At 44.8% G+C, this 14437-nt stretch overlaps 1 protein-coding gene across 1 annotated transcript in view; it reads right to left on the bottom strand.

Annotated features, from left to right (window-relative positions):
• Positions 1-7809, bottom strand: part of EXPH5 (exophilin 5) — a gene marked incomplete at its 3' end in the record, with an annotated part of 31457 nt that extends 23648 nt beyond the window's left edge. The window contains 1 exon segment of the mRNA XM_082057549.1: positions 7651-7809. Within this exon segment, the coding sequence (XP_081913675.1) occupies positions 7651-7769 (119 nt within the window). The 5' untranslated portion in view covers positions 7770-7809.
• Positions 7810-14437: the final 6628 nt, after the last annotated feature.

Below are 14437 nucleotides of genomic sequence, written 5' to 3'. Positions count from 1 at the left end.
TAGAGATGGACTTGGCAATGCCAGGTTAATGGTTGGACTAAATGATCTTAAAGGTCTTTTCCAACCAAAACTATTCTATATAGGAGAGCTGAGCTGAAGTGAGAATGACCATACTTTGCTGATGTTTTCAGCATTTCGGACAGCTCTCTTCTCCATGCACCTCCATGGCTCTTTTCTTACTTAGTATGGGAAGCTGTCTTCTTCCACCTGATAGCTATTTCCCATTCCTACTAATGCCAATTATTAACTTCTGCACTTGAATTGTAGAGGAGACAGATGGTGTTGAGAACATAGAGACATTACTACTGGAAAGGTTAAACTTGTGAAGTGCAGAGACTTCCTACAAGGTGCACAAGTTCTTAACTGGGTCACAACTCTACAGAAAAGGTAACAAAATTGGACTATTCTGTATTAGCTATTCCACAATAACTGCCCATATTGACTGTCTCCTCAGTAGTTAATGCTAGCTTGTACTGCTGAACCTGACCTATTTATTCTTGATGCCTGGTCAATTTCTCCATACAGGCCAAGCCCAAATAATTATACTTTTGCCATTAAGCCTAGACTTAGAAAATGTCTTTACAGTAAGAAAATGGGCTTTACAGTAAGCCTTGGCTTAAATCTCACCAGCTTCAAAAAGTATCTTCTTTTTGGCAGCCCTAATGACATCAGAAAATGGGCTAGATAATAATAACAATAATAATAACCATTAATATTATGTAGCCCCAGCTACAGCCCCTCACATGTCCCAGCTGTGCCTGTGCACTGTCAGTGATGCACTGATCTGGGCCTTGACCCCCCGACTAAGATCCCAACCTGGCCTCAGCCCAGCCACACCACCACTGGCCTGCTCAGCCAGCACAGGGCCATGGTTGACAATGGTCAATGTCACCAGGCCTGAGCCTGACATGACTTCATGGTTTGACCTTGGCCCTCCATCATCTCCACAGGCCTGCCCCATGAGGCCTTGCCCTGCCAGCCCTGTGGGAAGCCCCTGTGACCCCAATAATGTGAAGAAAGAAGAGATACATTCAGTGGACTGCCAGACAGGCTCTTCCAAACATAATACACTTCAAAATGTTCTTCTGAGTCTCCTTCTGCCCCCACACATACTGTAGAAAACACCCTGATCTCAAACACAAAGAAGTGCAGAGCTTTAGAGGACTGACCTTCCATTAACACTGAAATTAGTTTATTATGAAAAGACAAGATCAAAGAGCTGGCAGCAATGCTGATCCAGACTCTGCTCTGTAGACTAAAATTGGAGTTACACCAGACTTCAGTTTAATTAGCCCAGATACACAGGGATAAAACTGAAACAAAAAGTGGCACACCAAGCTGCGCCCACCTGCCCCAGCAGCTACCGCCTGGTCTTCCTCAGTTCACGTGAAGCCCCAGTCCTTGACTTCAGGTCCCATCACAAGATAGAACTATTAAAAAACAGTGATGAGGGAAAAACTTGATATGCAACTTAACTGATTGCCTTTGGTTTACAGTACACCCACTTGAACAAGGGGAGTCCCAAAGTGGGATTATTTATGACAGTAATTTTTTATCAAACCTAGTAAAGATTTTTAAATCACAGTCTTCCCTGCCATTTTTGCTTCTATTTACACTTCTTTAGCATATTAGTGCTTCAGGGCTTCAAGGACCTGTTTTCATAAGTGTTTACAAACCACTAAACACCCTGGTGGCATGGTATCCGTAGTAAATAATAATAGTATCTCCTCCACAAACAAGACACTATAGAGCACCTGTGTCCTGAAACATCCCGGGTGGAGTATCTCTTATGAAAGAATTTCTTTATTAATGCTTTGTTCAAAGAGGGAGCTCCACTGAACAACAATATACCCAAGTGGTGCTGTCCTGGTATCCTGCTCTCCTCACCCATGCAGCTTATGGGTATTTTGGGGTTGATCCTAAAAATTATTTGTAATTACAAGGAGATGTGTCCCTGATCTAGATCTCTAATACCCAATAAGTTATTCTTGGTCTCCAAGAGGCTGCAAGAGGGTCAACAGGACTAGTTCTGCAAATATGACAAAATAAAGGCTGCAATGTCAGACCCCTCAAATGGTAAGCAAGACAAAATGAAGCACCAAGAGGGCACTGAGTATGGCTGCACCTCTGCAACAAATGCCTTCCAAGGTCACAAGTATGGGAAAAGGCAAAAAAATACATTCCCTATGCAGCATTTTATTCCCACCTTGTATTGTCATACCTGTGAGAGAATACAGTAAGGAGTTACTTACAACAAATGATGAACTCAGGAAATGATCAGCCATAAGGCAGTAAGAACAATTGTGTTCCTGTAACAAATAACTACGTCCAAATGATGTGTTGTAGAGACTATCTAGAGCAAAGTAAGGAAGGGGTTCATCTTTCCCACAAGAATCATATGTTGTTAATGGGTCACCAAGAGAGGAGCAGTGAGTGGTGCTGACTGTAGCTCCCAATTAATTTATTTTGCTTTCCATCTTTACATTTGAGGATAAATTAAAACAAACTTCAAACTTCTGCTTTGCTGTCATCTATTCCCATTGTCATAGATCTATAAGAATAAATCTACTAAATAAAAAGCAAAAGCATAAACCAACCTGGAAATAAACAAAAGAAATTAAAGCAAAGGGAATGAGTGTTCTTTTCTCCCAAAAGCTCAATTTCCCTTTCCTCTTTTTTTTCCCCAGTTCCTATTCATAAACAGTGGCTAATGCCCAAGATACGTTCTTGAGCTAGTAATTTTTTTTTTCCATTCTTCCTATTGAAAAAAGAAAAAATCCTTACACAATACAGGCATAGTTACTTCTCGAAACATGATCTAGCAGGTAAACTGCTATTCAGGGAGGTAGGTTTAGTGGCTTAGTCTCTCAGTTTTCAGTGTCTCATTTGAAGGTGAAGATAACAGTATTTCCCTTTTTCTCAAGGAATTAATAAACTAAAATGGCACAAGGCTATTATATGTAGTCATAATAGGGGCATTATATAAAGAAAATCAATCTCCCAAATAAAATTTAATAATTAAAGAATTCAGAGCTGTGTTGTCACATGCATGGACAGGAGTTGGACTTGATGATCCTTGTGGGTCCCTTCCAACTCAGGACATTCTATGAGAACATTCTATGAAATTCATCCATACCTCTTCTGCATCATCTTCCAACTGTTCATTTTCAGACAACCTGTGAAGGTACCAGCTCCCTCTCCCCATGCCACAGCCCCCTACCTGCTGCCTCTTTTGAGTAGCTGGCTCCATGTCTCCGAGCTCCTGTTGTCTCTGCTGCTTTCTCTGGTCCCTGGTGCTGTTTCAGAGGTGGAGGTGCATCTCTGCACCCCGTGTTCGGGCACTCTGAGGCATCAGAGCCCCAAAGCTGACTGGAAAGAGACCTACTTGGGCGCTGTGTCTCTCCACGCTCTGCAGAGGGAGGAGCTGCCTCGGAGCTAAAAGGCAGCAGCTCCTCCTCTGTATCCCACAGCTTCTTGCCCTATTGCTGCCGAGCCTTCCTACAGGGACAGCCCATCCCTCTGCAACCTGCCAGGCTCTGCAGTGCTGTCCTGAGGAGACTGGAAGCAGCCAGCCTCCCTCGTCACCCTGCCCATCAGCTTCTTGGAAAAAGGACAGAAAAGAGAAGCACCTACAGGTTTGTTAAGCCTTTGGGACCTGGGGCTCTGCATGCAAATATCAGCTGCCAATTCTTTTTTAATTTCTGTCCCCAGCAGCTGCAGAACAACACCTGAGAAAATGAGCTGGGTGCACCCTGAAGCCTTGAAACCAGAAGTCAAATAACACCTAGAATGTTTTTATGTCATGATTTCCTGGCCTATTTCATTATGTATGGAAAGCTGACCTGTGGTGTTAATACCTGTGCCTACAGCAAGCATTCACTGTGTCCTTATGCAAACTGAATTGTTAAGGAGCCATCCAAACATGATAGTGTCCTCTGATGATGCTGGATTCCTCCCTGTCTTCTCCTGGGAATCTAACTGTGATTGAAATATCTGGGAGAAGGAACCCTCTTCCACAAGCATCTTCAAAATCATCAGTTTCATCCAGGCTTACTAAAATAGCATTTTGTAACTAAGTTGGACTTCTGTCTTAACATTGCAATTATTATTACGGAACAATGCATGTATATTGATATACAGAGCCTATATTCCATTTTTTCTCCCATGCTAACACTTATAATAAATGAGGTTTTTTCCAAGTTGGTATTATGAATGATATTGGATTTGATGAACAACAAATAATACTGAAGCTGAGTGTTACCCAAGTCCAAAACTGATGTGCATTTTTTCTTTTAAATTATTAAATGTGTGGCTACTAAGTTTCTAAATTCTTTTCAGTGCATATGGCAATGAAAAGTCACTTGAGTTATACCAAAGCTGACTGTTGTTGCTTCTGTGAAAACGTTTCATGGGAGAAAAGAGCCAGGTGTGGTTGGTTTGCTGTTGCCAGTCCCAGGTACTGCTGAGCGGAGCCACGAGAGGGCACTGGAAAGGAGAAAAGAGGCAAAACATGCGGTCCTGGGAATCAGCAGCCCAGGGCACACCAGGAGCTCTGCTCCCTGTAGGTAACTAGAACAAATGAAGGTCCAACAGGTCACACAGTTCATGCCTGCATAAAAGGAAAAGCAAAACTTAAGAGGTCTTCCCAGCTAGGCTCAGAGGGCTGAAGCCTGCCAAGGGAGCAGAGAAGGCTGCTGGTACCCAGAGGATGTGCTGGGGCACCAGGAGGAACAGGCGGGGACAGCAGAAAGTGGGGCCCTTGGCTGCACAAATGTGCACAGCTGTCCACAAAGGTCACACGATCCCACTCCACACAAAGGCTACGGAGAGAAAGGGAGGTGGAGGGGGCTGTATAAAGCAATTAGCCTTTCCTCAAAGATGCGTTTAATTTCACAGAAGTGTGGGCTGTCTGGGTGAAGAGAGACCCTGTGGTTCCAGTGTAGTTAAGCAGTAAGAAAAGAAAAAATAAAAAACATTTGTCTGAAAGACATCACAGTTACTTAGCTGAGCTCAATGCATTTGAGGAGATATTGGTCAGTATTTCATGCTGCACTGTGACACATTTGTGTTCATGTGAAAATCAGCTCCTCTGAACCATGATTGTAATTTGTTGGACAAGGTAAATCATGCAGGATGACAGGATTCATCTTTTGATCTTATTTCTGATTTTGTCTTTCAAAATTAACTGATGTTAACATTTGCTTACGTGACAAATGCAGCCTGTAAGAAGAGAGAAGCCCATTCCTGCTTTTTTGATTCCAGAGTTGTATCTGGGAATGGATTTCCATTTTTCATTAATCCTTTAAGAGATTTGCAGACAGGTATATGCTCGGTTGTATGACATCAAACAGCACACACAAGATGAGTGAACCTGACTTGTGGTCTGCCAGCAAACATTCCGTTTTGTCGATTCAGTCTGGGTTAATCCCTACAGGGACATGCGATATTGTAAATAAAGAGGGTCACTGAACAAACTTTACCAATGAGCCCACTTGTTATTATTTACATGTTCCCTGGCCCTGACCAGCTCAAACTAGCTCTTTCCAAAACTGTGATCAAGAGCAGTTCAGGGGACAATCCACTTCAGTGACTTCATACAAAAAAGCAGTATTGATGAAACTGCACTTCTATTTCACAGCACCTCCTATACATTTCATTTGCTTGATGGCATAAATCAAATAGCTTCAAAATCACACTTTGAAAACATTCCAGGAGTGGGCTGCCACAGTGCTCAGGCTTTATTTTAAAACTTTTGAACTGAAAAAAATGCATAGGAAATTAATTATCCAAATAATTGTAATAAGAATGACAAAGAGCCAAGGGGGCAGGCGTATGGGACCAAAAGGAACAAATGCAATTTTGTTTAGAGCCTCTGAAGCTCACTGTGGTCATATAGGAACTGCAGGATTTAGCCCTCCAGGGTGATCACGGTTATTACTTAGATTATAACAGCACAGGGCAACACCACACAGACTGAACCCGTCTGGTCCTGATGGGAGTCCCCTGGCCTGAAGAGTTTACAGCCTAAATAAGACCAGGTAGACAAGTGGAGTGAGAAAGTACTTTTATTAGGCCCAAGAGAGATTAAGAAAGTTGCCCAAGGACACATACAAAGCCTTTGACAGATCCAGGAGTTCAACCTAGATTTGAATATGGTGCCCTGAATCATAAATCTTCTAGATTTAAAGTAGACTCAGTAAAGCATCACCAGAAACATCTTATACTATATCCATTTTGACAGCTTTTGCAAAAAGAGAGACCATTTTCTCTTGACAAAGTTCTAAGTACACAGACGGAGAAACAAATAGAAATTTGGGGGCAGGTGAAAGCCTTGAGTTCAAGAGCAGGTTATTTTTTCCCAAGCCTCTCTGCAGCATGGGAAGCCTCACTGCATTTGCTCCACTTTCAAAGCCTTATCTAGAATTTTAAACTTACAACTATTCAGCCACATCATTCTCCATATCCAGCAAACCATTAATCCCTTTTTTTGGGGTCATAATAGGACACATGGAACAGAAATTAATCAAAGAAAGGTAATACCAAAAGAAAGAAAATGCCAAACTTAACTCAGGCTGTGTTCATATGCTACAGAAAATGAAGACATTTTGCTGGATGCAAGTCAGTGTTGACACATAATGTTTAACCATGCCCATCATAAAATCCACTTGACTGAAATAAAAATACAGAGTACAAAAATCCACTTGACAGAAATGTTACTCATTAACATTCCTTCTAAATCTTACATGAAAGCATTACTTGTGAAAAGTAATGTGCCTACTTGAGAATCTGAGAGGACACTGCCTTCCACTTGCAAACTGCCCACAAGGTACCTCAAGTCTCATCTGGAGGAAGAAACTATAACCTTTAATGAGAAATGGCTCATTTTCCAGCATATTTTTAATTATTTCCTTGACTTTCGTTTTCACTATCAACACAAATAGCTTTAGTGATTGCACACTGGGTACAGAGGAGCCAGAAAGTAGTTAGAGGCTGTTCTATTTCTTCACACAGCTCATACAGATGTTTGACTGGCGTACCTGAATGCGGAGGGAATTCGTTTAAGCCACTTGAAAGGGTCTTCTGAACAACGTTTCAGTCTGAGTGCCTGGCTTGGTTTCCAAAAGCTGCCAGGATCAGCTCCGGCATCAGCCCGGGAGCCGAGGAGCCGCCGCGTTTCCCTGCAAGGTCCCGTACAACTTCCGCGCCACCGCTGTCTCCCCGGGTACCAGTGTTCAGTCTACAGCTCCTGCCAGCGACCCACTGACAGCCACAAGTGGCCTCCTCCACCTCCTCCTCCTCGGGGAAGGAGAGGAGCCACGGGGAGCAGCAGCCGTGACTCAGAACCGTCTCTGTCACAACACGCGTTTCCCAAACATTTCGATGCTGCAGATGCCCGGGTCGGGCGGCCCCGCAGCAGCCGGCGCTGGCCAGAGGCTCTCACTCTCTCCCGGTGCTCCGGCGGGACCAAACGCCCCGCGCAGCCAGCCCGGCCCGCACAGCCCCGCCGCCCGCTCACCTCGGCGGGGCGAAGCAGCCGCGGACTCCGCCGCCCCCCCGCCGCCCGCTCCCCGCCGCAAGCCCCGCTGCCCGGCTCCGCGCCTCACACCCCGCGCGGGCGCGGCGGGCAGCGACGGCGTGTAAAGCCGGTACCTGACTCTGTCCTTCTCTGCCTGCCGGAGCTCCGAGTCTCTCTGCAGCACCCGAAAAATCGCCCTGGCTTCCTCCTCGTTTAAAAAACTGAGATCTAGCCCCTGAGGCGCTGCGGTCATGGCTTTCTTATTTTCGGGGGAGCGGGCGGATGCGGACGGGCAACGCTGACCCCCTCGGAGCCTGGGGCGACGCCAGCATGGCCGAGCCCCGGGAGGAGCCGCGCACGCCGGCACTCGCGGGACGCGCTTCCCTCTGGACAGCGGGAGCCGGAGCCGCGGCCGCCCGGTACCGCACCGTCCCGCCGCGCGTTGGGCAACACCCTCCGGAGCGACCGCGGCCCGGCGGGGCGGGCGGGGACGGGAGGCCGCCCCGCTGCCGTGGCCGGGGCAGGACCCGGAGCCGCCGCCCGCCCCATGCCTGCCTCCCGCGGCGGGCGGGCCGGCGCTTGAGTCAGGCGTTTGAGCCGGGCGTTTGGCGCGGTGCTTGCCTTGGCGCTGCCGGGAGCGGCACAGGCCCGCCCCGGGGCATCGCCGCGGGTCCCTCCGCGGCCGGCGGCGGTCAGGGCGCGCATGCCGCCGGGCAGCCCCGCCGCGCTTCGGCCCGGCTGGCGCCGCCCGCCTCGGGCCCCGCGGCGGAGCCGGCGGCTCGTTTGCGGCCGTGAGGCGGGGCCGCCGCCGAGGTGATCCCCGCAGCACCTGAGCGCGGCCCCTCGGCCGCTCACCGCCGCGGGGCCGCCACCGGCAGCGCCCGCGCTTCTCCGTTTTCACACCGCTGAAGGACGTGCCTGTCGTCCTGCGGAGTGGGAACACAGCGATAACTTTTCCACGGGGGAAGCATAGGGCAGTGTTTCATATGTACGCTTCTTTAAGGTTTCTTTAAGGTTTTCCTGAATAAGTCCTTGACCTGAGCGTTATAACCACATCTCAGCAGTAATTTCATCTGGTTCCCTTCTGAAGGCTCTAATGCAACTCATCTCCATGCTGGTGCTGGTGGGAGCAGCACAAACAGGTCTGTCTCTCCAAAGTACATGTCTATCTGATGCACTCTACTAGTGGAACAGTTAGTAAAATGTCCCTTGAAATTTTTCCATCAAAGAAGAGCTTTATTCAGAACTGAACTGCAGATGTGAGCATGGCTGTATGGGGAAAGAAAATTAACCACATTTTTTGTTACATAAAAGCAGGTTGGTGGAACAGCCAGCGGCAGGGCAGCATGCAGTGACAGCAGGGCCGAGCTGCACACAGCTGCCTTCCTACCCCTCAGTGGGCTGACGTGGAAGAATGCTTCCCCACTGGGAAGTCGTGGTGCAAGTGGAAATAAGGACCTTAGGGCTCAGGGGGAATAACAGGTTGCATGAGGGTCCTTATTTTGGTATAGCTTCTTGCATCACTAGTCTGGCCCAAAGAGGAACTTGCCTAATTCCTGGTGACCAAACAACAAAAACAAGGATATAAGACAAATTATTAAAATGCACTGAAAGCTTTGAAGAATGGCGATGTTTAGAAGATGTCAAGAAGAGGTGTCTCCCACAGAGAAAAGACACAGTGAATTTTTAATAGGGTTCAGGATATGCTTCTTGATAAAGTCAAGCAGTTTGTTTCTAAAGTTGCAAGAGTCACAGCCATTACTGGTGCGTTAGGACCCTACAGATCTCTCTTTGGGTAAACGTCCCATCTGTTGTGTTGAGCGTAGCGGAGTGTCTGTTCTACTTGTCACATAGTGGAGTGACTGTTTTACCAGCAGAAGTTGAGAATGGAGTTCTCCCCAGGGCTCTCCAAGGTAGGAGATCACACATCAGTCTCCCTTTCTGCCTGGCATCTGCAGGATATGGGAAGCAATTGCTGACAATGCTACTGCATCTCACTGGATCTGCTCCCAGGACTGAGGGGAAAGGCAATGACATTTTTCTCATCCCAATGAACCTCGTCAATACCCACTCTGGACTTAAAGCCAATGTTTTATATTATTGGTAAAGTTGTACTTTTTAAACTTCTTATGGAAGTTCAACATTCAAGGCCAAGCTGGACAGTGCTCTGAGCAACCTGATCTAGTTGAAGATGTCCCTGCTCATTGCAGGGGATTTGCACTAGGTGACCTTTTAAAGTGTCTTCCAACCCAAACCATTCTGTGATTCTAGGATAAAAATAAATACATACAGAATACATAAGAAGGATGTGTGTGTTCTTATGAGTTTGAAAAGGCAGTTACATACTATAGTTATGTACTATAGGCCTTACAAAGGAGGGATGATGTTCCCCTGTAAATTTGGTAACTTCATCTATAATTGTATATATCCTGCATGTAAGTCAAGAGTGGAATCCGTATTTCTAAGTTTGTGTCATCTTTTTTCTTTGTTTCTAGCAATCTGATTAATTTGCACTTTTTTTTCATCACCAAAGTATATGTTAGCATATTTTCAGTGCAGAGGGAAGCAGGGACAAGATGTTCATTTAATCTATGAGCAATGTATAGTCTTGCATACCAAACGCTCAATGTATAGTCAATGTATACCAAACAAATAAGTTTTTCATTGAGTACAAAGTAATGGGATTATTTAGAAGATTGACAGGTGCATACATTAGTGGCTTTAGAGAAATGCTGCCAGACATCACGGTGGTTATTATTTAAATGGCTTTTATCCAGAATATTTAGAGATCTGGGCATAGCCATCTTGTATGATAAGAAGACCTTCATTTTAGACATCATCTTTGGTATGTCATATCAGCTTTTCAAAATATGCATTGGATCATGACTAGAAAAAGCAGCTGTCTATACAGTCTTCTACTAGAATTTTATTTTGTGAAAAATAATAATTTTCCAATGTCTCTTCATTACTATACATCACTTTAATGTCTTTTCCTATATGGATCATGATGGCAAGGGAGCACTGCCTGTATTCCAGTATTTACAGTCTCTAGCACGCTATGTACTTCAATTTCTCTTGCATAAACCTAAGACAGGATACCTGCTCTAAATTTTTTTTCCATGATTTTTAGCTAACAGCTGTTCCAGGAAGCTACAGAAGTGTTTTGTTGTAACTAAGTAGCATTTCTTCTATTTAACGACCTGCAACAGAGGGCCAAAATAGCATATGAGAGGCTGCAGGCATGACATGTCTATTAATAATGTTAATTGCCAATGCCACTGAAGAGGATGCTGACACATATTCCTTAATTAAAGGGCAAATTCTTCAAAAAGTGCATTTCACAAATACTGTTGTATTAATGGGTGGTGTTAACTTCACTTAGTTTTGGTGAAGGATTTCAAAGTGTAGGACTCCAAAAAGCCCGAAGGACTGTTTCTAAAAGCTGATCTGTAGCTAGAGAATCAGGGGGAATGTGTAGGAGTTTTGGGTGAATCTTGTAGCGATTGGCCTTGAGGCTCGTATCAGCCTTGAGGCTTGGAAGAACTGTAAGGTCTTGTCTGTTCCTGTTGAACTAATTACTGTGTAAATTGTCATGCAGATCAGTGAAGGCTAGTTTAATTAACTCCCTGTGTTACGTGAAAAAGGCTTCATGGCTGGCAAAGAATAAATGAGGCGTCTTTCATTTAAAATGTATTAAATCTGCTTGTTTTTGAAATAGCTATTTCTAACACTAACCTACATCAAAAATAGTTTGATCATACTACCTGTAAGAACAAAAGCAATACCTTTCATTCTGTTTAATAAGTTAGTCATTTATATCTCATTTTACTCTAACAGTTGTTACTGATTTTTGTGTATTAAATTAACAGCTAGAGGTCCAGCTGAGTTTCAGGGGACGTGGTGGCTTGCAGTCCGTGGTTCCCACTCCACAGGTAGACATTTCCACTGAGCAGTGAGTGTCCCACTTCAAAAGAGCTTTGGAGTTTCATTGAGGCGTTTTAGCTCTGAAGTGGTAGACTTTGAAGATTGCCTGGATGTCAGCATCTGAATACTCCTCATGTTATTACTGCCGTTTGTGTGCCACGCAGCCGCTCGTGAGGCGAGGAGGGAGCCAGGAGCGGCTGAGCAGGCCGCAGAGCGCAGGCCATTGCTGTCCACCCTGGAACCACCGCGGGCAGTGCGCCTGCTCCCACAGCAAACACCACCTTCACAAGTCACATCTCGCAGTCTGTGTGGCTGCCGACTGCTCCTTTTCACAATTTCCTCAAGCACTTCCTCCCTCTCAGTCTCTCATTCACCTTCTTCTCTTTTCCTCCCATCCCTTGAGCGTGGGCCACTCCTTTCCCCCACTGTTAGACTCTGCCCTGACAACATGGCGGATTTCTTTACCTGGCAAGCGCTACTTGCTGCTGCCTCTCATCATAGTGCCTTCCTACCCCATACATTGTCTATATGAACTCCTCAATTATTTTTCCAGTACAGGGCTGTTTCTGCTGAAATAGACTTGTTGATCCCTTAGAATAGGGCTGTCAAGCTCATTTTCACTGTGGGCCACATCAACCTCGCAGTTGCCTTCAAAGGGCTGAACATAATTTGAAGACTGCATAAATGTAGGAGTAGTTACATTTATACAATCCTAAAATTACATTTGGCACTTTGAAGGCAACCACGAGGCTGATGTGGCCCCCAGTGAAAATAAGCTTGACACCCCTGTCTTAGAATGATGCAGGGGCAACACAGCATCATTTTTGCCTACAAGAAGAAAAGCAAGAGCGATACCTCCAAAGCATATTAGCACTGTGTGGCAACAAGGAAAAGCGGTCATGAGAGAGATCTCTAAAATAGCGGCTGCAGTCTGACCGTTGCACTTCATGACGCTACACTCAGGGTATTTGGTGCTGCTTTGGACAATGACTCTGTGACACCCCTTCATTTTGCTTTTGGCGTATGACTGTCTGTCCTTCTTCCTCCCTTACTTCTAAGATTCAGTTAGTCACTAATTCCATTTTGAGTATTCATTGGTTTTGCACTTTCTCCAGACCAGAGAGAAGAAAGGATTATGAGCACAATCCCTCACGGGTTGGGATTTTAGGGGGCTGTTGCAGAGGACTCTGGCCTGGAGAGACAGAGGAAGAAAGAAGAGGGTGGTTATCAGTACATCTCTGGAGTATAAAAGCACTGCTTGGAATGGGAGGGGGAACTTTGTTGAAATGATTCAGGATTTCTACTTTATTGGAGGTACTTCTGTGTCTTGATGTTCTGACTAACAGACTCATAGGTTGGCTCCTACTGCATTTAACATCTGTTCTCTTGGTAGAAACTATGTAACCTTTTCTTCCTCCTTGATTAATATGTGCATAAACATAATCACCAGAGGCCAATACCTGGGACATAGCAGAATTATGCATTTATTATATTAAGGTTATATGTCAATGCATGCAACCTATTAAGACAGGCTTAAGTAAAGATAAAAGAAACATGCATGACTAAATAAGGAAGAGATGTTATTAGAAGTGAGAAGGCAACCTTCAAAACTCTGAAGTCGCATGCAAATGAAGAAAACAGAAAAATTCACGAGCCTGGGTGATAACACATAAACTCAAAATTAAGCAAACAAGGAAAGAGAAAGAGGGAAAGAAGGAAAGACAGAGAGAGAGAAGGAAGGAAAGGAAGGAAAGGAAGGAAGGAAGGAAGGAAGGAAGGAAGGAAGGAAGGAAGGAAGGAAGGAAGGAAGGAAGGAAGGAAGGAAGGAAGGAAGGAAGGAAGGAAGGAAGGAAGGAAGGAAGGAAGGAAGCTGTGAGGAATACCTTGATGAAGGACTAAACCAGCACTAAATCCTTCTTCAAACACTTTAAGAAGCTCATCAGAGAGTCTGTAGGGCTGATAAATGATCAGGATATAAAAGGAGCACTACAGAAAGCAGAAGACCTTTTCAGAGAAGAAATTGGTGTTCACTGTGGAAGAAACTTGGAAAACTCACATGCCAGACTCCTTTTCCAGAAGAGGATCTGACTGAAACTGAGTTGGCTGTAAAAGAGATTATGTGACAATTTGGCAACATAAACATTAACAAATCATGAATTCTAGAAGTTATTTCATCGAATGCATCTAGGAAGGTTTACTGTAGTCTGTGACTGTTCACTGTAGTCCTTCATACCTTGATTTACCATGGTAAATAGATACCAGCTGTAAAACAGTTTTCAGAGAGAATCAAGGGAACTATGGGATTATACATGAGACCTCTGGGCAAATTTGTGGAAACTGTAATAAAGGACAGAATGACTGATTACGTGGGACCATACAAGTTGCCCCAGAAGAGTCAATGTGGCTTCTAAAAAGGGAAGTCCTATTTTACAGCCCTCTTGGAGCTTTTTGAAGGGTGTCAGCAAATATTTGGACGAAGACATCCATGTTGATCCCATCTGCTTGAACTTTTGACAGGACCATCATCATAATTTTCCAAGGAAATTCAGTAGCCATGAGATTAAATAAAAGGTTTTTACATGGTTAAAGAATGGGTTACAAGTTAGGGAAGAGAGGGAAAAAGGACTGGTTACTCATTACAGTGGAGGAAGCTCACCACTGGAGTTTCCCAGAGCTCTGTGCTGGGATCTGTCTTGTTCATTATACTCTTAAGTGACCTGGAAAAGAAGTGAGCACTGAGGTGACAAGCTTGCTGGTGTTGTATAAAAGTTTGTGACATGAAGATGCCATTCCTTCAAATACAAGAGTAAGGGGCCATCAAATAGAGCTAATAGAAGCTAATTTCAATAAAAACAGGAGATTATCTTGTGCAACTCCTTGCCAATGGTTTTTATGGATGCAAAAGTCTTCAGGGGGAGACTGCAGAAGTAGTTAAAAGAGATATTAATTCAAGATTATTTCATAAATAAACCACTTGGAAAAAACCCTGAGATGAGA

Source organism: Streptopelia decaocto, assembly GCF_964273445.1.
Source record: "Streptopelia decaocto genome assembly, chromosome: 1".
Lineage (NCBI taxonomy): Eukaryota > Metazoa > Chordata > Aves > Columbiformes > Columbidae > Streptopelia > Streptopelia decaocto.
This window is presented reverse-complemented; position numbering and strand designations above follow the sequence as displayed.